This window comes from Brachycentrus maculatus, unplaced genomic scaffold (genome assembly GCF_059751285.1).
Source record: "Brachycentrus maculatus isolate JH-2025_06_01 unplaced genomic scaffold, ASM5975128v1 h1tg000439l, whole genome shotgun sequence".
Lineage (NCBI taxonomy): Eukaryota > Metazoa > Arthropoda > Insecta > Trichoptera > Brachycentridae > Brachycentrus > Brachycentrus maculatus.
The window spans coordinates 529846-555540 of NW_028281187.1; the positions used below are offsets into that span (position 1 = coordinate 529846).

Consider the following 25695-nt stretch of genomic DNA (forward strand, 5'->3'; position numbering starts at 1 on the left):
ATGGTCATTGTGACAAAAAATGTATGTTATTCGAAAATCGATGAAATTTAGGTACAAATTTACCTCGAATTTAGATCTTTACACATATATTTTTTCATTGTATTCCCTCAATTCTAATAAATATATCGTAAGTATAATAAGTTTTCATGGCGATCAAATATTTTTATGTGTTTTTTTAGCCTAAAAAAGTGAGACGTATTCCCTCCAAAATACGTGAATTTACAAAGCATCTTTATTATTTATGACGCAATAAATTTTCCGTTTTTAATAGTATTTTCTGTTGTTTACGTCACGGATCCGGTTTGAAGGTTTCACGTAACTTGTGACCCAGTTTCAGCTTTAACCTATCAATTCCCGGTATCACTTTAATGTGTTTTCACTTTGAACATAAACTAAAACTAAAGATATCAATGAATAAATTCAAATTAATATTTTCCTTAGGCAAAATACTGAAAATGCCTCAAACTAATTAGCAATATACAAAAGCCTGTATAGCAAGAAATGTTATTCTGAATTTATGTAAAATTCATTTAATATATATTCTTTTTCAAACCCTTATCCTCACCCTAGTGATGCATAGGGCGCTGCATCATATAAACGCAGTGCTATCTTGATCGTTAACACACGAAGGAAAGGTGATCAGCCCTCCGCTTCAGGTACAAGCCCAGGGTAATATTGAATAAATATAAGAGTCGAAAAATCACTTATATTTATTTGATTCCCCCCCCCCTGGGAATCTAACCCGGGACCTCCAGAATGGTAGACGAGCATGCTGACCATTATACTACGGAGGCGGAGAATATAATATGGGAATCAAATATTTAATAAAAGACAATTGGTCCAACATAAGAATCAAAAAATTTATATGTGGCATCGTTCTCTTTTTTCTCAAATATATTTGGACTAATTCTAAGTAAATGTATTGTTCAATGAGGGTAAGGTATATTCTTCATAAATTTATGAATTAAAATCACCACCATCAACCATACATACAAATCTATCAATTCACAACTAATTACACAAAAAAAACTAACAGCATTGCATGTAAACATCTTTGGAAAATTGCTGTAATATGGATATTCCATTAAATATAGAATGCTAAACGTTTCACAGGTGTATAAAGTGATCATTCAAGCCAGCGCAATACCAGCTTGTAAGCTCAAGAGTGCTTACATTTTTATTTTCTTTTGTATAAAAATAATGCTTTATCTCAAGTTGTGTCACCTATTTTATTGATATATCGGCGATAGTGTGAATAATCCAGTGTCCAAACAATGAAAAAAAATGTAATAAATTATGATCACACACTATGATCTAGTGAAGTTCTACTGATTCAAGAACATTGTTTCAAAATTAGTTCACATATATAAAACTTCCAAGAATTTGAGTAGTGTGGTTGTCAATAATGGGTAGAATTGATGAATGTTACACGTGTGTAAAGTGATCACTTAAACCAGCCTATGACGGTCGTCAGCCCCGTAAATGCCCAGACTTTTGTATTCTTCTTCATCTTTGATGAGATGTCATAAAATAATAAAATAAATTATGTGCAATGGAAACTGACGGGTTGAAGCTTCAGTTTTCAGTTTGCGCGATGTCAATCGAAGTACCTTATACATACGACTATATATTCCTGAAACTCAAACAACCCGTGAGATCGCTGTGCCATTTAATTTTGTTGCGCTTTTGTTTGTTCTAAAGGATTCAGAATTTAGGTTGCAACTTTGACTGACAGTTTTTATTATTCGTACAGCATAGCACACAAATTGTTTTTTTCTTAAAAATAAAACTTCAAATAAATTAAACACGTTTGGATAAATAAGCTTTTAAACATCGTTTTGAAAATATAATGAACAAAAATATTAATCGAATTGCTATTTTATTTGACCAATTCTATAACATTATCAATGCAGCAGTGAAACTAATTTTTGGAATTTCAAATCATTCCACTACTTCACGGATTGCACTAGTTAAGCTTTTGCGATAGGGTAGAGTGTAAATCCTCTTTGCATATGTACAAATCAACACGATATACGCATCCAGAGATCTACAAAGCTGTGCATTCCAGTTGAATTATCTCACGCTTTGATTAGATACAACAACTGCAATGGGTTGAGTAATTTTACCGACTTTGTAACAAGCGCACCAAATTAAGAGAGCTCGCCTTTGCCGTTACGGCCTAAATGGCATACTCTTCCAACACCAGTTAGAAATTTTCATAGTAAAATAAATAAAAATAATAGATTCATCGCACTCACTAAAATTACAAAAATGACAATAATGAACTAAACTTTATGTACAAATCGTTATTTTTCAAATTTACATAAAAATCACCTTTATATTCCAGTTAGCAGATTACCTGACCCTCGGCCGCAAAACGGTTTATTTGGGGTCGGTGTCTTTGACGGTACAATTAAAGATTTTATTTTTTTATTGTACCTATTAATTTTGAAAGAAGGTTAATATTTCATTATTATAAATAAAGACATAGTATTATATATATATATATATATATATATATATATATATATATATATATATATATATATATATATATATATATATATGTATATATATATATATATATATATATATATGTGTGTATGTATGTATATGTATATGTTTATTTACACCCCCTGTAAAACCCAATCTCATTAAGTAAGAGAAAATAAGGCTGAATCTCTAATATGTTCCCCGGAGAAGAAGAGAGTTAATTTATCATTTCCATGAAGCTCGAAGGAATCGATCAAGTGATGAATAAATTACTCGCCTCGCCAGATCTTCAACAGTGTTTCCTTTATAGAATAACAACACAATCTGAAGATCATCTCGCTGAGGAATAATGAAAGCTCCTCTGTTTGCTGAAGGCTGTATTGTTTCAATTCCGAAGCTAATTCATTTTGTTCCGTGAACATTTCAATACATAATGGCTTACTATGTAACTTCAGGCGCCTTTCTGTGATGATGTCGAATTCGAGTGTTTCAAATCGTTCGTAGTATTATCATGTTTTAAATATTGACTTACAGCGCTTGTCACAACGATACGATTTATGTATGCATTGCAGAATTTATATGAGGATTTCATAATAATTATTCATATATCAAAATGAATTGTGTTAATTAAAATGAGAATATAAAAAAGTCAAAACTATTAGTTCAATCACAGTTACCCTTTAAACTATCTGATTACGATAGTATAATATTTTTTACTTTTTTCACCAAACACTTGTTTTTAGCTTTTTTATAAATTGCTCCTTTTTATAAATCGCTTTTTTATAAATTCAATGATTTTAATAGATAGTAACAATAAATTAAATACTCTTTTATGAAACGTCGTTTATATTACATTTATTTATTCTTTTAATTTATTTTTTAAAACTCAAAAAAAAATTACACGAGAGTATATTGAAATCTCAAATTAAAATTGAACTTTTAACGTCTATTTCTAGATACATCACTTAAAATTTTAAATGAAGGCTGACTACATAACATTTTAAGTAAAAATTTGTGTCTGTATCTTTTAAAATTTGAGTTAAATGAACAAATGATATCATTGGTTTTATAAAAATACAGTGGAAAATGTTATTCCCATCTCTATCTCATCGTATTATCATCGATGACGTAAATTGAAAGTTTTCAGTATTGAAAAGCAGAATGTAGACTCACCAGTGAGATTGTGGACGCCAGGTTTGGTGACTGCGATCCTGACCACCAGGGCTGTAGCACCTTTGGGACCAAGCCTCAGTTTCTCAGTGACGTACATCATATTGTTGCTGAGGAATTGAGCTCCACCACTCAAAGAAAGAAGAGCTGTCACCTGAAACAATCATTCAATCACACATTGATAGTAAAAAACAATATATTTAAAATCTTGAATTATTTATTTATTTATTTTTCAAAACATATTATATACATAAGCCATATATATAAAATTCCTGATGAGTACTTTCTATTTCACATTTTGGGATATGGGATTAAGGTTAACCATACTGGAACACAAATCTTAAAGAAACAAATTTTTTTTTTTAAAAAACCGAAACTAATACATGGCAAAATATCAAAACAATAAACATGTTTAATAAATGGGCATAAGAAGGATATTTTAAATAAATAAATGAGAAAAACATAAGGAAAGGAGCATATTCGAAATAAAAATGAGAAAAAAAATTAAAATTAAAGAGAATAATGTACGAACATCTTAAGTGAAATTCAGATTTTTAAACACATTTAATTTCAGAGTTTTTTTAAAGAGTCAAATTTGTATCTCTGTTGATCCATCGACATTTATTTCACAGTGTTAATATCAGTTTCATCTTTTTACAAATTTTAATATGTTAAACAATTGATGAAAGACGTTTTATAAAAACGTGAGAAAAGTAAAAAAGCAAAAATATAACAAAGGCACATAAATTCGAATGTGTAGATTAAATTTTTTAAACCAAAAACAAAATTAACAAATAAAGAAAAAGCTAGGAAAAATCAACATCTATTCAAAATGGTGAAGTGAATCTGTGAATCTTATCGATATAAAGAATAGTGAATCTTATCGATATAAAGACTATATACGAAGATAAAAAAACGGAAATAAGCATTTCAGGTTGAATATAACATCTGATCAAAGTGCTGATGTTCAAAAATACGACACGTAAAATATTACTATGGAAAAATAATTAAGTAACTCATTATTCCATCGTACAAAAATATATTTTGTAAAACAATATTTCAAAGAATTTTCCTGTTCGTATGTAAGTATAGAGAAAGTAACACAATAGAACATTAATATTTCACGAAAAACAAGTTATTAGTTTGTTATAAAACATCGCTAAAAGTTATTGGCATTTTCTTAAGTAAAATTACATATTAGACAAAGTTGTTACACGAGGCCTTAACTTGACGTTTATTGATGGATCGCTTTTTGACTTAAAATATTATTTTACAAACGAAAATTTCCTCGCGAATGAGTGCGAGTAATGACTTTCTTTTCTGTTTGAGGATGTCCGTAAACAAGTGAAAGCGATTATTATTGATTAAATAAACAAAGTCAAAGTACACTATGTATTTCAATACAAATATGTTCAATTTTGTTTGTAGCATGTTTGTTTAGTACAAGCTATCTAGGCGTTCAATTATCTACATAAAAAGGTTTAAATGCTCGTACGTATTAATGGGTTATAGTAACAACTGTCCAATTCATGGCATATCCATTTAATGGTGGGTTTCCCTTACACTTTCTCTGTGACTAGTACAAATTACTAGAGTTAAACATACATACGCTAGTATGAGTACGGATATGAAACCCCGAATGCCCTAGCTAATTCGGATAATTTTCTTTTCCTAACTGGGATTTTTTCCTATTATCTTTCCCATAGAGCAGTTTTAACCTTTTTCCGAAAATCAATTTATTCAATAATACCAAGACTAGTAACTGAAGCGGAGGGCTGATCACCTTTCGTCCATATGTAAATGATCAAGATAACACTGCGTTTATATGATGCAGTGCCCTATGCACAATTGGTGCGGATAAGGGTTTTAAAAAAAGTTACTTCATCACTTCTTAGTTTAGAGGAACAACATGATAATAAATCGATGTATTCAAAACTTAAATTAGCTATCGATTAAAAATTCGAAGCACGTTTTAATAATTTAAAATGCTGTCAGGTGAATTCCGTACCTAATTTCATACGATTAAATAATAATGTACCGTCGGGTTATTAAGCAATTTTCATTAATTATATCCCCACTTTCCTGAAAACATGAAAACAAGCGAGTTAGCGGTACCAGGATGAAAGAAATTTATTAATACGACGGACCTCGCATTGTGATTAGGTGTTTACCCAATTTTAGGACATTAAATATTATTTATATTCCTGTATAATTATTCATGAGTGCGTACTCATATGCTGTAATATTAATCGTTATTTCTACTCATAAAACAAAATTTCAAACACACAAAACATAAACAGATAATAAATAACGTTTTATTTACTCGTTTGTCATTATTTTTTTCGAAAACTCGTGGTATGATGATTTTAATAAAAAAAATCAAACACCTGTACCATATAACACCACATTTTAGTTTATTAATTTAAACATGACCTGATTCGAGAACTAAAGATATTATCAAACAAGTGAAAATTCAAACTGTGAGTTAAGTATTTTGAGAACATCTGTAGTTCCCGAAACTACACATGTTTACAGCAGTAAACTAAAAAGTTGTGTTACACGTATTTTATTTTTGTATTTAAATAATTATCACATGCACTAAATAGTAAACGAAGTTATCGAATGCAATAGTAAAGTTTATGATAAAATTTATACACACCCACACAATATTATATATATATATATATATATATATATATATATATATATATATATATATATATATATATATATATATATATATATATATATATATATATATATATATATATATATATATATATATATAAATATATACATATATTTATATATTTATATATTTATATATATATATATATATATATATATATATATATATATATATATATATATATATATATATATATATATATATATATATATATATATATATATATATATAAAATATATACATATATTTATATATTTATATATTATATATATATATATATATATATATATATATATATATATATATATATATATATATATATATATATATATATATATATTATATATATATATAAATAAATATATATATATATATATATATATATATATATATATATATATATATATATATATATATATATATATGTAAATATAATGAAACGTATTGAAAATCAATATCAAGCCACTTATTGAACTTTGCGGGTAAATATTAAGTTTAAAATATGCCGCTTTTGCTGGGATATAGTACATTATCTGGGCATTCCGAAAACATGCACAACTGAAAATGGACGATTTTTGATATATGTATGTACGACGTTCTTGAACGAGTGAGCGAAATGTGAAAGTAACAAAATTGACTCACGTCCATGCAAGCGCTGAGGGGATTAGTGATGCTGATGTCCAGTTCGAGTTGCTCTCCCGCAATGAGCGGAGGGGGGTCAGCGAGGGGGCCCACCAGGGGCGCGCTGCGGGGGGCCGGCAGGGGCACGGGGGCGCCCGCCCGGAGCCCCTCCGCGCCGAGCGACGCGGCCCACACCATGCCCGGGGTCCCCGGCAACCGGACGCGCCGGTGAGCGTTGCCCAACCTGAGGGAAGAAGAAAGGCTTGATTTGATGTCATGTTTAATCAACTTTCCAATACCCCCAACCCCGTCATGTTACCCGGGGCTGATTTCGCATTACTTAAGGTGCTATTGGTCTTCTCCTTTGTATTTTTTATTATTTTAAATTTTATTATAATATAATTACGACTATAATAAAATTAATATATAATAATTACAACTACAAAAATATTATATTAAATTTATACAAAAAAATCCCACAAAGGCAAGCCTGTATATATATATTTTCATTTAAACCCTTATCCGCACCCCAATGGTGCATAGGGTACTACATTATATAAACAGTGTTATCTTGATCGTTAACACACGAAGGAAAGGTGATCAACCCTCCGCTTCAGGTACCAGTCCAGGGTAATATTGAATAAATATTAGAGTGAAAAAAATAAATCCAATTAAAACACCCGGACTAAATGTAAATCCAATTAAACATATAAAGTTAATATAAAAACCTATTCATAAATGAATAATGAAAGTGGGTAGATCTTAAAAAGATTTCAGCATTTAGCTATGTCGTATTTAATTGCATGTTATAAACAAATTTCTTGAATATAATTTTATAATAAATATTGTAAAATGTACCCACGGCACGGGAAAACTCAGTGAGGGCACATTTTTGTATTTCGCAATCTGTAATTAAAAGTGTATGATGAGAAAAAAATAAACAAATAACCTCTCAACAAGTTTTAAGTCTACCAGTTTTTAAAAGTAGACTAAAAAAGTATGATACCTGAGTTTCTTCCTCTTAGGAGTTCTCTTAAATAGAGAAACCCAGATTTGTGAACAAACATTTGGACACACTCAAAATGTTCTTAGTAGTGATAAATTCAAAAAGTGGTATCATACAAATTTAATTTACAACATTTTGAGTGTGTCCAAATACTTGTTCACAAAATCTGGATTGTCTCCAATTACAGGAGTTATTTTCATATATATTTTTTTAATAAATTATCTGGTCAAATTATAAGCTTAATAATAAAAATGAAAATCGTATTTTCTGGCGTTTCTCATGTGTGTAATTATAATCCAGGATTCGGATCTCACATACTAATATAAGAGTTTCTGCTTAGTAAAAAGCTTCTTTACATCTCACCAATAGATGTCTCTAGTGAAGTTCTAGTGATTCATGAACAAGGTTTCTAAATTGGTTCATATATATAGAACTTCCAAGAATTTGAGTAGTGTGGTTGTCAATAATGGGTTGAATCGGTGAATGTTACACGTGTGTAAAGTGATCACTTAAACCAGCTTATGACGGTCGTCAGCCCCGTAAATGCCCAGACTTCCATATTCTTCTTCATCTTTGATGAGATGTCAAAAAATAATACAAATTTAAAAAAAAAAAATTTCATCATGTAATTTCACAAATTTCATACCAAATCGATGAATGATATTATCACATTATAGTCAGTATATTTTCCATACTAAATTTTACAAACCTTCTCTTCGCCACAAGATTGGACCTTCATAAACATCAGGAGGGACTGAATACCAATAACGTTACATATCAATATCTTCACAGGAAATATTATTTATTGATAGTACGACAGTGCGACACATACTGAGGTAGACGGTTGAGTGAATAATTTATACAGAAGACGGTATGGGCAAACCATATAGCATTCTGTACGGGAAATTTTGTCACGTTACTGTAAACGTCATGAATGTCATGCTTATTTGAAATTATTCCGATAATATTTTAACTCTTACAATCTACCAAAACATTTTGAGATGAATTTGAAAATGTGATTACAATTCGTCTTGATCATTTAAACTCTTTTTAATTGAAAAAAAATGTAAAATGTCTACTGTAATTATCTAGGAGAAACGGAGAAAAATATGGCATGATCTTCTTTTTGTCATAACCCTTATCTGCATCCAATGATGCATACGGCACTGAGTTGTATTGATAAAATGTTATCTTGATCGTGTATAGCATGATGGCAAGGTGATTACTTTTACGCTTCCAGTACCAGTCTAGGGGTATTTATTTAGACCCCCCTGGGAATCGAATATAGGACCTTCAGTATGGTAGCCAAAAGTGCATAGTATATTGAGAGTGTAAAAAAGTCAACATAATTGTCGGATATTTAAAAGGGAATAAGTGAATGTAGCTGAAAATGTATGAAAACGTAGAACGCTATGGCGTTCTATCGTTTTTGCCTATCCCTACAAAGTTAATTGAATAATTCATCTGGAATTCTACTTTCTCGAGAAATCACAAATAAGTTAGCATTATTCTTTAAACTGTAATTTCCATATATATTTTCAATATTTTTGCGGTACTTTGTAAAGAAATACAGATTTTTAAAGAGCAATGTCTATGACCGTTTTCTTTTTCATCAACTTTGTAAGATTCTGAAAAAGATATCTTGAAATTTCTGAAATTCTAGCACCATTGAAAAATTTCCAATTTTAGATATTTGCAGAAACATGGGAAGGTAGAGTATTATTTATCTTGAAGGATCTAGGACACTTGAGCGAGTTCTTGCTGAAAGATATTCATAGTTTATGAGACGGAATAGAGTGGAGAAAATTATCATTACTGATATATGAGAATAGTATTGAGTATGAGTAAAGTAGGTACTGATATATGAGTATAGTATTGTATAACATAAAATAAAACAGAATATCATTCATATTTTCCAAATATGAGGTAAACGATGGATAAAAGAAAACACACATCCTTTATATATGTAATCTTAAATAAATATTATTTTCTTTATTGTAAATTTTCGTAAATAATGGGGTTTGTTATTTTATTGGATTTCATGGAAATTCCTTTATAAACGAACCGATCCAAATATAGTAAAAACTTGGAAAATAACTTTATCCTTAAATAACGTTCATTACATTTTTATTTGAAGCCATGTTGATCATGAGGAAGAATTTATTTGTTTCTCAACTTCTTGATATTTTAAATAAAATTTAATACGATATATGTATTATGATTTCAAGGAAAGTTATTTTGTAAGTGATAAAGAAAATCACAAAGTAAGTGATTGAAGTTTTACAAAATTTTGAGTTTGTCCCCAAATACTTGAGTGTGTTCACAAAATCTGGATTATCTCCAATTACAGGAGTTATTTTCATATTATTTTTTGACATCTCATCAAAGATGAAGAAGAATATGGAAGTCTGGGCATTTCGGGGTTGATCACTTAAACCAGCCTATGACGGTCGTCAGCCCCGTAAATGCCCAGACTTCCATATTCTTCTTCATCTTTGATGAGATGTCAAAAAATAATATAATTTAAGTTTTTATTAATTTGACTTCGTTTTACGTGCGTACTTATGGTAAAATAATTATAAACAAGTTGGTAGGTGATTAAAAAAAACATTAGTACACAATAAAGTAATTAATGTGTAATGTTTAATATTTTCTTAATTTTTAACAGATTTCAGGATTCATAAATGAAATCTGAAATCAGAAAAGCCCCAATAATTATTTTCATGAAAATTAAATTTGGTCAAAACTGACAAAGCTTATTACAATGAACATACAAACATTCATATTTAAAAAAAAAAAACAGAAAATACGAAGAAAAAATGATATGCAGGTAAAAAAGAATTAAAAACAACATTTCCAAAAATGTTTTTCAAGCACATAATTCAACATTTTTGTTGATTGAAGATTGTGTACTTTTTCACTCACGTATAGTTGAAGCACTCCCACATCCATATGTTGTCAGTGTGTTGGGGGATGAGCGGTTTACTCGTCCTTTCCTCTTCGGGTCTCCTGTAGGTGACGCTCGAAGTCCCGAGACTCTCGTCACTACCACAACGCCTTTGGAACAGAGAGAGTCCTGCCTGCAAGAAGTCCTCGGAAGGTTGACCGCCGGACTCCGATCGGTGGTGAATACTGCGGAGAAGAAAAAACATTTATCTTTAAAATAAATATTAATTTTGCATATTGAAAACATTGTTAACTTTGTGGTATGATACTATAACACTCTCCTTATCATTTTCATCGTTTACTTTGTGTAACACCACTTAAAAACACTACTTTACGATTATCGGCTTCGGAATAACTATTCCATCATCGGGTCTACAATCTACAGTTGACCTGATGATGGAATAGTTTTTTCAAACCCGGTAGTTGTAAATCATAGTTTTTAAATAGTATTACACATAGTATACGATGGAAGATATTTATATTAATGAAGAAGAGTGTGGAAGTTTATGTAAAGTCTAGTATGTAAAAATATTCGGAAATAATGTTTAAAAAAATTCATGGTGGTTTCGCTTGAACAAAAAACTCAATTCAACCGCACGTGGTGTTGAAAAAGTAGCATGCACAAGATGTTTTTGAAGCATAAATATAACTTCCGAAATTTGAGTGCGGTTGACAGTCACACACGAGTAGAATAGTAAATGTAACTGGTGTACAAAGTAATCCGTCAAATCAGCCCCTGGCAAGTCGTAAGGCCCATAAATGCAAAGACTACCATATTCTGCTTCATCTGTGTTGACCCATTAACAAACGAAACAGTACAACTGATAACTTAAATGTACAGCGTCATGACATTTATGATATATGGTATGTAGGAGGCCCAAAAGATTGTGTTGTGTGGTTGTCAATCATGGGTAGAATGGTGTATTTTTAGATAGGAGTTGCATTTCTTACTTATATTGCTTGTTATGTACAAAGTTTATAGATCATTAGATGGATTTTTGTATCTTCTAGCTAAAAAAGATGTTTCATTTAATCTGTGTCAGCAACAAGAAGGATAATCTAGTGGATAATTATTGCTTGAAGGAAAGCACGTAAAACTCCTATGAAGAAGCCACTTAACCAGCCCATGACAGGTCATAACACCTTTAGATAAGCAGACTGCCTTATTTTTCTTCATCTATGTTGAGCAATAAAAAAAATGTTAGCAAAATAGTACTGAAAATAATTAACATCGATGTTTACTCGCATTTAAAGATTGCATGGCAAATATATTCCACAACATTCATTATTTATCACCCGCGTCAAACTCCCATACGTGTCATAGAAACAAGATGCGGGCTTTAAGCTTCACAAAGCTTCGGTCATCACGTTCACGGCGGAGAGGCTTGTGTAATTTTTCATATCGCCGTTGGTAGTACTACGGGAACTATAAAACGGTCATTAATTACAGAGATCCCGTGAGCGGGCACATTAATCACGATCCTCGTGGAAGGATATTATTTTAGGGATACCACGTGCGTGCAACGTATCACTGGCAAATGGTGGAAAATCCCACAGTCGTATCTGCGGTATAAACGACCCAATACTCGATTCACCGAACATCCAGCATTCCTCGAGCCATTTTTTTTTTCTAGTGAAACTTCTTAGATAGTCGATAGCTGGACGAGAATTGATAGTGAAATTACAAGGACGCGTCACGTTTATGAGGCACATTTCGTTACATGATAGAGAAGAAAGTTACATGAAAGAGGAGGAGAAAGACGTTCCAACGTCACGGGAGAGGAGCAAAAGAGAGCGAAAAAGATACTGTTGTAAATGTACACGTTAGACGCTATATATGATAGTTGAGGTACCATGCGTGTGTAAATAATATGTATCATTGCATTTTGTGAGTATTATTTCTGTATATTTAAAATATTAAAACTTTATGGCTGAATAACACCATCAGTTTCTAATTTACCCATTTATAATTTTCAATTATTTATATTTTATTGATTTATTTTATTTTTTAAACCATAAACCCGCAAAGCCCGTACTTTAAAAAGCTTTTCTGCAGGCAGGATAGTAAGGAAAAGGAAGGTAAATTTGATAAATACGTCACAAACACCCAATTCAATCAATTGAAAATATATATTTCTTGAATTCGTTTTGCAATTGGCGGAATCGAACCCGCGACGCCAGTTTCGCAGCCGTGCGTTTACCCAACTACGCCCCAGCACCTGTCATGGAGTAGGTTATGAAAACTTTGTATTCAAAATTGTTAAACATCCTTTAGTCAATTAAAATATTAAGGATCTTCCTTACTGTGGCAAAGCGCCTCATAGGTATTTTTTTTACGGAAATGACGCTATATCAACTGTCCAAAACTATCATAATTATTATATGTGAGTAAAATATAAATTCTAGGGATGAATCAAGTATACTTTAAGGATTTTAGTATACTCGTACCTAACGGAAGCATTCCCAACGATTCCTAAATCCAAATGCATTGTTATATTTGTGGGTGTAACAGTCGGCCATGATATTTCATCCGTTTAATTTATTATCGGACTCTTCTGTGGGAGATTAAGGGTGCAAACGATGTACGAGAATCGATAATTATAAAGAAGATAATGCCTTCTGAATGAAAATGTGTGAACAGAATGATTAAATTGCTTTTTATTACACTTGTATGTTATGAGACCACGTTTAAATTTTTTAAGGTAACCACGACTAGTTTCGAGAACTACGGATGTTCTCATTAACAGGTGAAAATATTGTACATCCTGTTGATTGGGACATCTCCAGATTTCAAAACTAGTCACATATACATTGATAAACTCAAGACTTTAGTATCAAAAAAGCTTATTGATTATATTTTCCTGATTGAAAAAATAATATTAAGGACAGTTTATAATTTCAAATCGTTACATGTTTAAATTTTTTTATTGTTTTTTTTTTCTGCTAGCGACATGTTATTTATTTGACTCTAATAAATGTGGTACTACTATAGCGAGAGAGTGAGACAGCTAAAATACTCGTTTTTTTTATCTAGTGACCCGCTACCCGCACTCAGTCTCCGAATGACGGCGCGTTGGCACGGGCGTGGTATCCCCACGACTCAGTTAGCGGCGAGTTGGTACTTGCTGCGAGCTGTGTACTACGATTTCCATACAAACATGAACTGGGGTCTTGTACGCCCCTTTTTTGGTTGACCAGAAAGGAAAAAGTTAAAGCAGCGACTCTCATCATTGGTAGAACGCTACTAATTGATCACTAACTAGAATTTTTTGAACGTATAACTGCAAGATGTACGAGTATGTATATCTATATGACTAACGTTTTGAATTTTAGAATACAATTTTATCGATAGCAATATAAAACGCGCTTTTGTTAAAAAGACCGTAAAGGTAAAATGATGAGGAAATTGAAATATCATGTTTTATTTTAAAGAAGTGATGACATCTAACCAGTGACGTACGAATTGTCAGTATTTCCACCATTAGAAATGTTGAATTTTTTACATATTTCAATGAAAGAATTTCTGTTCATCTAGCTTATTTATTTTTTGTAAAAAATGTTAAACCTTATTGTTAGCAATGTGAAATAGGAGTGTTTTGAAATCTCAGACACACTCGTGGAATTTATTGTTTATTGGAGCACGTTTAACAAAGGAAAGAATAAGATGAACGCAGAGATCAGATGGCGTAGACAGGAAAATAGAAGATATACCGTCATACCATACATCTCTAGTCTAAGCTGCGGACAGAGGGTAACTACCCCCATATATCATTAGTTTATTTTTAAAAGAAAAAATATATAATATAAGATCAATAAACTAGACGGAAAATATTTTTATCAAAGTTTAGTACTAATATTTCTTTGTGGAACTGCATTTTATATGATACAACAATATTTTCAACTTTTACTTTTGTAAAAAGTAAAAATGGTTGTTTTCATCTAAAGCTTAGAATTCCATTAAATATTTATGTGTAAAAACCAAATTTTTCTGAATCCCATTCGTACTCAGTGGTGCATAGGATAACTGATTAGGATCATTATGGAAGACAACAGTCCTGAGAGTTGATTTTATGAAGGCAAAATTTTCAAAAAAGTCATGCCCTACAGATTTATTGGATATAGGAGTGGAACAAAGATGTTATAAATTTAAAAGATCGTGATAAAAGACAACTATATGAATCTAACCAACTAACTAACCATCATACTGACTGCCCACAGGGTAGACAGAGAGAATAGAACGCCATACCACTCTGTTTTTGCAAACATTGTTCGCCTCTTTCTCATTCATGCATCTCCTCATACATACACGCCGATTATTCCAATTTTGACCTGACCACTTTCAAGTAAATATATTCTCTCACATATTTTATCATGCAAAGTTTTCCTCGGTTATAATATGAACGTTATATACCTATTTCTAGGCACAGAATCACCCCAAATATTCAGAAAATCCACATACATAGATGATTATTATTCCGACTTCTGACCTTTATAATTACTTTTAAGTATTAGAAATACTTGATCATGCTAAGTTTTTCTTGGTCTTCAATAACTGTATATGGGAATGTAAATATACTAGTAATAGTACTTAGAAAGAAGTGAATAGCAGCAATGCATATTTTTACTTGTAAAAACAAGTTTAAAATAAAAATGATATAAATTATTACAAATTAATAAAACTACTTATATATATAATCAATGCCTGATCAACTCTTAAGGGAAACTTTCTGGGAAGGGAGTCTTTTTCCTCCCTCAACCCTTTCAAGGGGGTAGATTAAGGTGTGTACTGTACTGAAGAGGGGATTAATTTTAACCTTTCATGACAGACAGACAGAATGGTAGACGTTTGTCTAGATCTATGGTCCAGAGTCAGTCTAGAAACTTTGCCTTACTATAAACGTATTTCGGTTCTTGTTGTAATGGCGATGTAGTGAACATAATATTACACTGTAACTAACTAACTTTAACGCAACTTCTCTGCAGGGATAAGCAGAGCGAATAGAATGCCACATTAATCTGTCTTTGCAAACAATCTTCGCCTCTTCCACATTCGTGCATCTTCTTGATAACCTTCTCGATAAGTTTTTTCTTAGATTTCTTTTGCTTCTTTTAAAACCGCATTTGCCTCATAAATTTGTTTGACTACTTTTTTTCACACATTAGAATTAAATGCCCAAACCGTCTCAACCCACCGATCTTAATTTGATCGATTATGCTTAACTCAGCCCTGCGTTCATTCCTTATATCAGCATTCGTGCATCTATTAAAAATCGTTTTATATTTATGTATTTCGATTAATATATATATATATATATATATATATATATATATATATATATATATATATATATATATATATATATATATATATATATATATATATATTTATATATATATATATATATATATATATATATATATATATATATATATATCTATATGTATATATATATATATATATATATATATATATATGTATATATATATATATATATATATATATATATATATATATATATATATATATATATATATATATATATATATATATATATATATATATATATATATATATATATATATATATATATATATATATATATATATATCTATATGTATATATATATATATATATAAATATATTTATATATATATATATATATATATATTTATATATATATATATATGTATATATATATATATATATATATATATATATATATATATATATATATATATATATATATATATATATATATATATATATATATATATATATATATATATATATATATATATATATATATATATATATATATATAGATATATATATATATATATATGTATATATATATATATATATATATATATATATATATATATATATATATATATATATATATATATATATATATATATATAATTTTTTTTTTCACTCAATCGTTCCACCAGTCAATATCATCTCTTAATTTTAACGATATAGCTTATTATCTCAGCTGTGCATATTTGATTTTTTTTACCATTCAAACATATGTAATACATTATTTTATCACTTATTGGTCAACAAGTGATCACATTTTGACTACTTTGACTACTAAGCCTTCTTACATCTTTTTTGTCAACTCTTTACTTTATTTTTGCACATTTGGGTTGGTACAAGGATTTTGCGGTTAAGCTTTGTTTGCTATAACTGATTTTTGTGTATCATTCACTCATTTACTATCCTTTGTTTTTCTTTAAAAATGATTTTAATTGCCAAATCCATAGGTTGATGCAAATGTCAACTATGAGGAAATACATAAAAAATGACTCATATGGATGAAATAACCAGGATTTGTAATAAGGTAATTTTCACTTATCAGCGTCGAAATGATAAGCTATATATTCCCATTTTCATTTAAATAACGACGAATTTTCGTAAAGTTCAAATGGAATTAGCAGACGCTCCTAAAGGACTCGCTTAACTCCACGATGAAGTGTTCTCTGGCGGTATTATTTAAATTCACGTCCTGCGAAGGAAAAGTTCCATTAATTGACTTATAATATAATATCCCCACGAAAATGAATTACGGAACGAAATGACATTACGGTCCGTGGATATTAACAAACAAAATATGCTTTAGGTTGAATTATCCCCCGCTGAACTTCTGACTGAAAGTGAAAGTCAATTTTCACCATCGTACAAAGAGACTTATGATTGATTAGGTCCAAGAGCGTATAACTTTGCCGGAGGCTGGTACTAATGGATCAAACAAGGGAGGAAAATAGATCCGTGAGAAATGTAAATAGATAGCCAGACTAACCATTTCTTCATGTACTATTTTTAATTTGCTTAAAAATTTACAGTGACAATGTGTGTAGGTGTGTTATTCATAGGTTTGGCTTTTTTTTTTAAATGGGAAATATTTGTATTATTTTTATTCATAAAATTACTTAAATTTTTTACAATTTCTATGAGTCTATGCGGCTCATTATTAGAAATAGGTATAAAATTGTGGTAAAGTGGGTTTGAACTGAGAACTCTGACTCAAGAGTCCATGACACTAACCATGGGACCACAACCCAACGTTTAATTTGTAGAACTCTATTTTAATTTATGTATTAAATGTTAATCTCCATTAACAAAACAAAGAGCATGGTCACTTCGAGACACCCTATACGATGCAAACTTGCAATCAATAATGAAATAATAGAGCAAGTTATGCGATTCAAGTATTTGGGTGTCCATCAGTAATAACCTCTACGATGAAGTAAGAGAGCAAGCAAATAAGGCCTCTGCTGTAGCTGGATTCTTAAAAAAAATTGTATGGAGAAACAAATACATGCTGAAAGGGAGTAAGGTGAGGATCTATAAAACCTGCGTAAGACCGATCTTGACATACCGCACGGAAACAAGAGCCGACACCGCGAGAACAAAAACCCTTCTTAGGAAATCGGAAATGAAAACTCTACGACCCATTGCAGGCCTAACACTTCGCGACAGAGTTAGAAACTCAGATTTAAGAAAAATCTGCGAGGTTGAAGATGTTGTGCGATGGGGAAGAGAAAGAAGACGTTTCTGGAAAGATCATGTGAGAAGAGCGAGTTCGGATCGAGTGGTGAGGGTGGCAGCGGACAGCAACATAAGCGGGATCAGACCCCCAGGAAGACCACCTAAACGATGGAAGGATAGCTGGTCTTCCACCTCCCAGGAGCGACCCGAGAATGACAGGACCTAGTCCTAAAAGAAGAAGAAGAAGAAGCAAACACTGATTTTTTAGTTTGCTACCTTGTATTTTATTGTTCGCAAAAATATATTCAAAATAAATTTTGTCACAATTGTTTCGCCTAGTTTTCAAACCTTCATTCATTCATGTTATTTTCAAACGAATGTTCGTTCGTATGTTTCGCCTAGTTATGTCTAGTTATGGCATTGTCTCATCGACTGGTAAGAATTTAATTATTTTTCTTCATTTTTTTGATGTGCTGTATATATGTATGTACATATATGGATGAAAAGTTTAAAATAAACCACTCGTGTCCACACAATTTCTCAGTAGAAAGTTTTCTTTTATTAATAACAAACTGATAAGTCAATACGCATTATATTTTCTAACTAAAAGCATTTTATTGATATAATAAAGGAAGAACTTCCATTCCCTTTGTTCGGCGATGAGAGGGAACCACGTAGAAGAAAGTGCGGTTTGCGGTAAGTTGTAACCAATCACATAAATTCAGCACGTGACGTTTTGCGCAAGGTGACACGTGCGTAGGTGGACTATGACGTCACTTATCCACTTGGAAGGAGACACGAAAGAGAGCCTGATTTTTCACTGTCCTCATACTTAAATGTATACGTCATTTTGAAAAAAAAAAACGTCACGCTGAACATGAAAATGACTTTAACATTGGAGTAAATAAATCACCATTTACATATTAACATTCTCCTTATCATTCATCGTTCATATTATGTAATACCACTTTTATTTTAAGTGAACGATGAATGATAAGGAGAGTGTTATTTTACCATACCACAGAGTTATCAATGCATTTAAAATACGAAATACACCATATATTAATTTAAGAAATATCGTGAAAATCTTTTGGATCTATTAAAATCATAAAGTAATTTTCCTGCAGGGGTGGGCAGAGAGAATAGAACGCCACTCTAGTATATCTATGCAAACAATATTCACCTCATCCACATTTTTGCATCTCCTAATACATTATTCGCTCATTCATCTTACTAACATTTCAAACAGTCTCTGATAAATAAGTCAACTCAACCATAGATTGTGGCGAAAATTCACATGTAAAAAGTAATATCAATTAAAGGATACATATACTACCTCCAAAAAATGAGTAGAGTGGTTTTTAATCATGGTGGGCGAATGAATAGAAAACGATATAAATTGATCACTTAAACCAGTCTATATATAGTCTTTATTAAACAGGTCGTAAATCCTGTAAATACGCTGACTTCCATATTCATCTTCATCCATGTTGAAATAATTTAATAGTTAATTAAATAATAATAATAAGTACGCCTCTGTAGTGTAATGGCTAGCGTGTTTAACTACCGCGCTGGAGGTTTCGGATTCGATTCCCAGGGGGGGTGAAAATAATTACTAGTGATTTTATACTCTATAAATATTATCCTAGACTGGTCCCTTAAGCGCAGGAGTAATAACCTTACCTTCATGTAAGTAACGCTCAAGATAACACTGCATCAATACAATACAATACCCTATGCACCATTGGGTGCGGATAAGAGTTATAATAAGAAGATTTTAATGTAAAATTAGTTAGTACTTCGAGATACTGTGGAAAGTAAATTGGGTATCAAATGCTTCCCTTATGGTATATTACAGTAGAGGGGTAGTTAGCTACTCGTATGTCATGTCAGCCACCACAACAAAAGAGTTTCCACTAGAATACACCCTTACAAGAGTTGCAACCAAAGGGAAGGATTGTAATACCTTCGGGGGTTAGTAAGAAGGTTACTAAAATACTCGAAAAGAGGATCCTTTCAGGCGGAAGATCGTGAAAACAGACATCTTATATTATTTAAACTATTTATAGATTTGGCTTTTAATTTGTAGAACTTCGTTTTAATTTAAATATAAAATATCAAAATTAAACACTGAGTCTTAGAATCTACTAAATTGTACTTTATTGTTAAAAAAAAAGTATTTAATTTTAAATCAAACACATATTTTTTGAGTCTATTAAGGTAGAATAAAAAAAACAGCATTTGATTTTACATTTAATACATAAATTAAAATGAACTTCAATAAATTAAACGCCCAATCCAAAAACAAATAAATTTAATGAAAATTATTTCTCCTTTATGTATATGGCATTTTAAAACTACTGTCATGTTTGTGTATTTTAAAAAATTAAATGAATTTTGGTAGAATCTAGATTCGCGCAGGATCGCAAAGCCTTTGCCATAGTGATCGCCAACGTTAGGGGGATCTAACAAGGCACACAAAGAAGAAGAAAGAATTTAAAAATCAGTGTTTCATTTTAATATTTGATAAATATTTTCTTTTCATATTACTTGCACTTTGTAAATATAACTATTTATCTGTATTATTAAAAAAAAACACTTGTATAAAACCACTCAATAAGTTTTATTTTATTACACACGACCAGTTTCAAAAACAACAGTTGTTTTCATCTGCACGTGAATGGTAAAACCTGTAGATGAAAATAAGTAATGAAATCTCATTAAGTGGTATTAAACAACTGTTTCTTAAAAAAAAAGAATCAACATATCATTCCATAAAGTCAATGTCGAATCGATAAATAATATATCTATATAACTTCTTTTACATTGAGGCCTCATATGTGCCTTCATATGATTGCCTTTTATCTGAGATTCTCATGTCAACGTTGCTATTTTTAGTCATTAAATTTTAATATATTGTGAGATGCGAATATTTGAAATAAATTAATGCTTCTAAAAATAAATAAATGAAATGGTTTAAAAATAGTAAACGTTTTGCCAAATACAGATTGTTAATATTTAATATTTTTTTTCTTAAATACTTTTTAAATCGTACTATTTTTCTAATTAGTACCTTGTTTAATTTTTTTTGAGTATCTGTCGTTAAATTAGTAACAACTCCTTTCAAAAGATTTAAACTTCACTATTTTAATATTTTTGTTTTTGTGTTTATCAGTTATGTTGGATAAAAAACTTCACTCCTCCGAAAGGGACTTGAACAAATGGAATTGTCCAAATCACACAATTAAGTGTGAGTACGAGTATGCTACTCCGTGTACATAAACCCTTGCTGCTACCACTTTTTTGTACCTCCTATTTTTCCTTTATTTTTAAATAACGTGTTTTTCCGATGCAGTGTTTTATGTACTATCTGAGCGCAGAAAGGGATCATAGAAAATTCAACATTAATATTTAATATTATGTTGTATTGTAAAAAAATTATAAAAAATAAGGTTCAAAACACATGATAAAAAATAAGCTTTAAATTTTTACTTTTACCCAAGACGCTTTTTTTTTATCTTTCTAGCGTTTTTCAGCATTTCCGGGTAAAATATTTACTTTGAATATGCAATCCGCCGGAAGTCACTGTCCGACGGAAGAAGGATGTGAAGGCTCCAGCAGGAAATTGTTTATGGCGGACTGAAACCTCAGTTGGACGAGGCGGAGATTCACAACATACGGTTCCGTTGACAGTGACGAATATGAGCTGATTTCAGATACCAGAGGGAATTGTATAACACGTGAATACGTAATTTACTATGGGTTACATGCACCCACATGTTATTGCCATAACTTCTACTAACATCACGCCGTTCTCTACATATGTAGGCAGAGATGTATGAACGTCATTATCGTCTGTTCTAACATACAGTACTAGCTACCTCTACATCTATACATCTAGACCAATCTATACATCTACATCCAAACATGTCCTCAGATGATCAGATTTTAGGTTCTAATTGATTTGGTCTTGCCTCTCCTCATTTTATTCTGGCATTTGCAATTGACATAACTTAATTATTTAATCACTCTACATGTATAAAATTCAGTTGTTTTTCAGAGTTATTCCTAAGTTTTTTTCAATTCAAACCCTTATCCGTACCCTAATGGTGCATAGGGCACTGCATTATATAAACACAGTTTTTTCTTGATCGTTAACATATGAAGGAAAGGTGATCAGTCCTCCACTTCAGGTACCAGTCCAGGGTAATATTGAATAAATATTAGAGTGAAAAAAATCACTTGTATTTATTTGACCCCCCATGGGAATCGAACCCGGGACCTCCAGAACGGTAGCCGAGCGTGCTAACCATTACATTACGGAGGTGGACAAAAAGAAAGTAAAAGTAAGTCCCTAAGTTAGCCATAGAAATATCAATTTGATACATTAACTTATTGTGAAATCAAATAAATTTGATTTTGTGAGTTTCCCAAAGAACTGTGTTTAAAAAAAAATTATACAGTTTCAAGGTTTTAAATCCTTTAGTATTTGACGGACCAGGCATGATTTAAAATAATGTAAATGAATCGTAAATATAAAAATATAACGTAAAACGTGAAAATTTTACTTTGTTGATATTACTTTTATAAAAAGTAGTATTTATCAAGGAAAGTTTAAATTAAATGAAAAGATATTACCAAAACAACAATCCGAATTGATTTATGAAAATTATAATTTATATTTTAACCGTCAGAATATTTTGAATTTTGGTAAAGTATATTTAGTATAAATCAGTCTTGATAAAGAAGCGGTTAGCTTCGAAACCGGTAGACATTATAATTAAGTTATAATAAAATATTTATAGTGATTTTGAAACAAAGTAACATTTTAATTTAATAATGAAAATTAATCCAAAAGTAAATAACTTTTGGCAAAAAGAATCCGTAAAGATCCGGAGACTTAACAAATGAAATCTAACACATTAATTTCAATGACTTTCTTGAAACGATAAAGGACCATGTCAATGAGGTTGAGCGGCATACACATTGTGGTTAATCACCACAAGTGAAGTTGGCACACGAGAGAGAACTCCGCCCGAGTTTGGTCTATTATTCCATACATTATTTATTTCCTCTGAAATAGAGCTCTCCAGATAAATCAGTGTGTACCAAGGCATAAATTATTCATACTCTGTTTGAGCACTTGTCATATGGATGATTCGTATACATACATAAATACAGCGAACAAACCTTAATTGATATGTATCCGAACTTGAGAGAATAAGAAGCGAAGTTTAACGTACTCTCGCTATCTATATAAATATTTGAAGATACATACGAGAGGAGGGGGTTATTGGTGATTCAGTATTCCTTTGAGGTCGATGTACATAGTTGAGGTTATTTGCAATTCGTTCAACCACATTTACCACCTTAGTAAACCTTGGGCGTGGAAGACCAAATAGTTACATAAAGGTGTCTAGCTCAATGGAGAGATCAAATCAAGGACCCTTTAGAAAAATATATGTCAATACGTTATCCCAATTAGTTAAACAATTGTAAATTGGTGAAATATGTAATCAATTATTTTGAGAAATAAAAAGACTTTTTTTTTGATCAGTGGATCAAAAAGTGCACAATATTATTAAAACCATCTAGTTTCGGCAACAACCTGTTGCCCTCTTCAGATTTATTTTATGACTAAATAAACCCTGAAGAGGGCAACAAGTTGTTGCCGAAACTAGTTGGTTTTAATAAAAATGTGAGTGGATAAAAAAAAGTCTTTTATTTCTCAAAATAATGTATCACTATGATCCACAAAGTTTATGCTTTCAATATTCAAAATAAAATATGTAATCTATCTCTAAAAGATATAGGTGTTTAGCAAGGAAGCTTACCTGTTCCAAGGGTCGAACTTGTCCTGCGCCTCGGAGCCTCCAATCAGGCAGACCAGACTGCCGGCCTCTGCCGTCACGTGAACTTGGATGTCCTCCCCGTCGTCATTGTTGGACGGGTGAGGGGCCGGTCGCGGGAGGCCAGGAGGGTGCAACTCTACTGCCACGGAGATCTAGAAAGAGATACAATTGCTATGAAAAACATATTAACACAAAGATGGGTTACCAAGAAAAAAGGATGGACTCAGTAACTTTAAAAAATGAAATAACCTTGTTATAACACTTAAAAAAAAATGATTGTTACAAACTTTATAAAATGAAATTTTATAAACTTTATAAAATTTCATTTTATAAAGTTTATAAAATGTGCCACAAAGTATCTGCGGAAAACATTCAAGAAACCAGCAGAAAGAATTGCGATCATTACAAGGCATAGCAACCTAGAAATATGCCATTCACTGAATAATTGTCTACCGATTTCGAGACGTAGCCATCTCTTCGTGAGAACAATTATCCGTTTATCTATATTGTCCTGACGAAGAGACAATTTATCCATACTATCCTGATGGAAAGACGAGTTGGTCTAGAAACCGTTTAGTGATTATACGAGTATTATTACTAACATTTTGTGTGTGAGTGTTTTTTTCACACAAAGTGTAAGTAATAATACTCGTATAACTACTAAACGGTTTCTAGACCAACTCGTTTTTCGATCAAGATAGTATGGTTAAATTGTCTCTTCGTCAGGACGATATAGACAAACGGATAATTGTACTCACGAAGAGATGGCTATATCTCGAAACCGGTAGACAGTTACTCAGTGAGTGGCATATTTCTAGGTTGTTATGACTTGTAATGATCGCAATTCTTTCTGCTAATGTTAATGGGTCCATCCTCTGGACTCTATGGGATCAACGTCAATTGTATTATTTTAAGAAGTTTTGTTGTTTGATGTTAGTCTATATATTATGTAAAATTGAGATATGCAAATAGTTTTGTTGTAAAATAATTATTCATCAATGAATTTTACATCGATTGTAAATATTTTTTTAATCAATTGTGAAATTAATGTCTCCCACTATACAGATCTCAACATTTCTCTATGATTAGATTCTATAGTTGTAACTTCTCTTGTTGCTTTAATATACACACTGAATTCTTGAATTTTTGATAACCATATTCAAAAAAATCATATGACTTATAAGCCAAATAATTCAACACTGAAAAAAATTGAGCATGGTAAAAAAAATGTTGGAAAAAATAAATGTAAATATCTCGGTATCTCGCGAGCACGAAAATATTCAGAATCGAAATAATGAAATTTTCTTACATCAATTTTCTTTCAGGCAAATCAAAATTTCCCTTCGAAATAATTCCTATTCAATCGTTGACGTTTCCGGCGCTTCCGTTTTGTATACTTTTCCCGCCATTTTGCTTAATTTATTCC

At 31.0% G+C, this 25695-nt stretch overlaps 1 protein-coding gene across 1 annotated transcript in view; it reads right to left on the reverse strand.

Annotated features, from left to right (window-relative positions):
* Window positions 1-25695, reverse strand: part of LOC148302588 (C3 and PZP-like alpha-2-macroglobulin domain-containing protein 8) — a 102972-nt gene that overhangs the window by 51621 nt on the left and 25656 nt on the right. Inside the window, exons 5-8 of the mRNA XM_088271379.1 lie at window positions 24252-24421; window positions 10905-11111; window positions 6995-7217; window positions 3667-3817 (exon numbers count right to left, since the gene is read on the reverse strand). Of these exons, the coding sequence (XP_088127505.1) occupies window positions 3667-3817; window positions 6995-7217; window positions 10905-11111; window positions 24252-24421 (751 nt within the window). The remainder of the gene's footprint in view (window positions 1-3666; window positions 3818-6994; window positions 7218-10904; window positions 11112-24251; window positions 24422-25695) is intronic.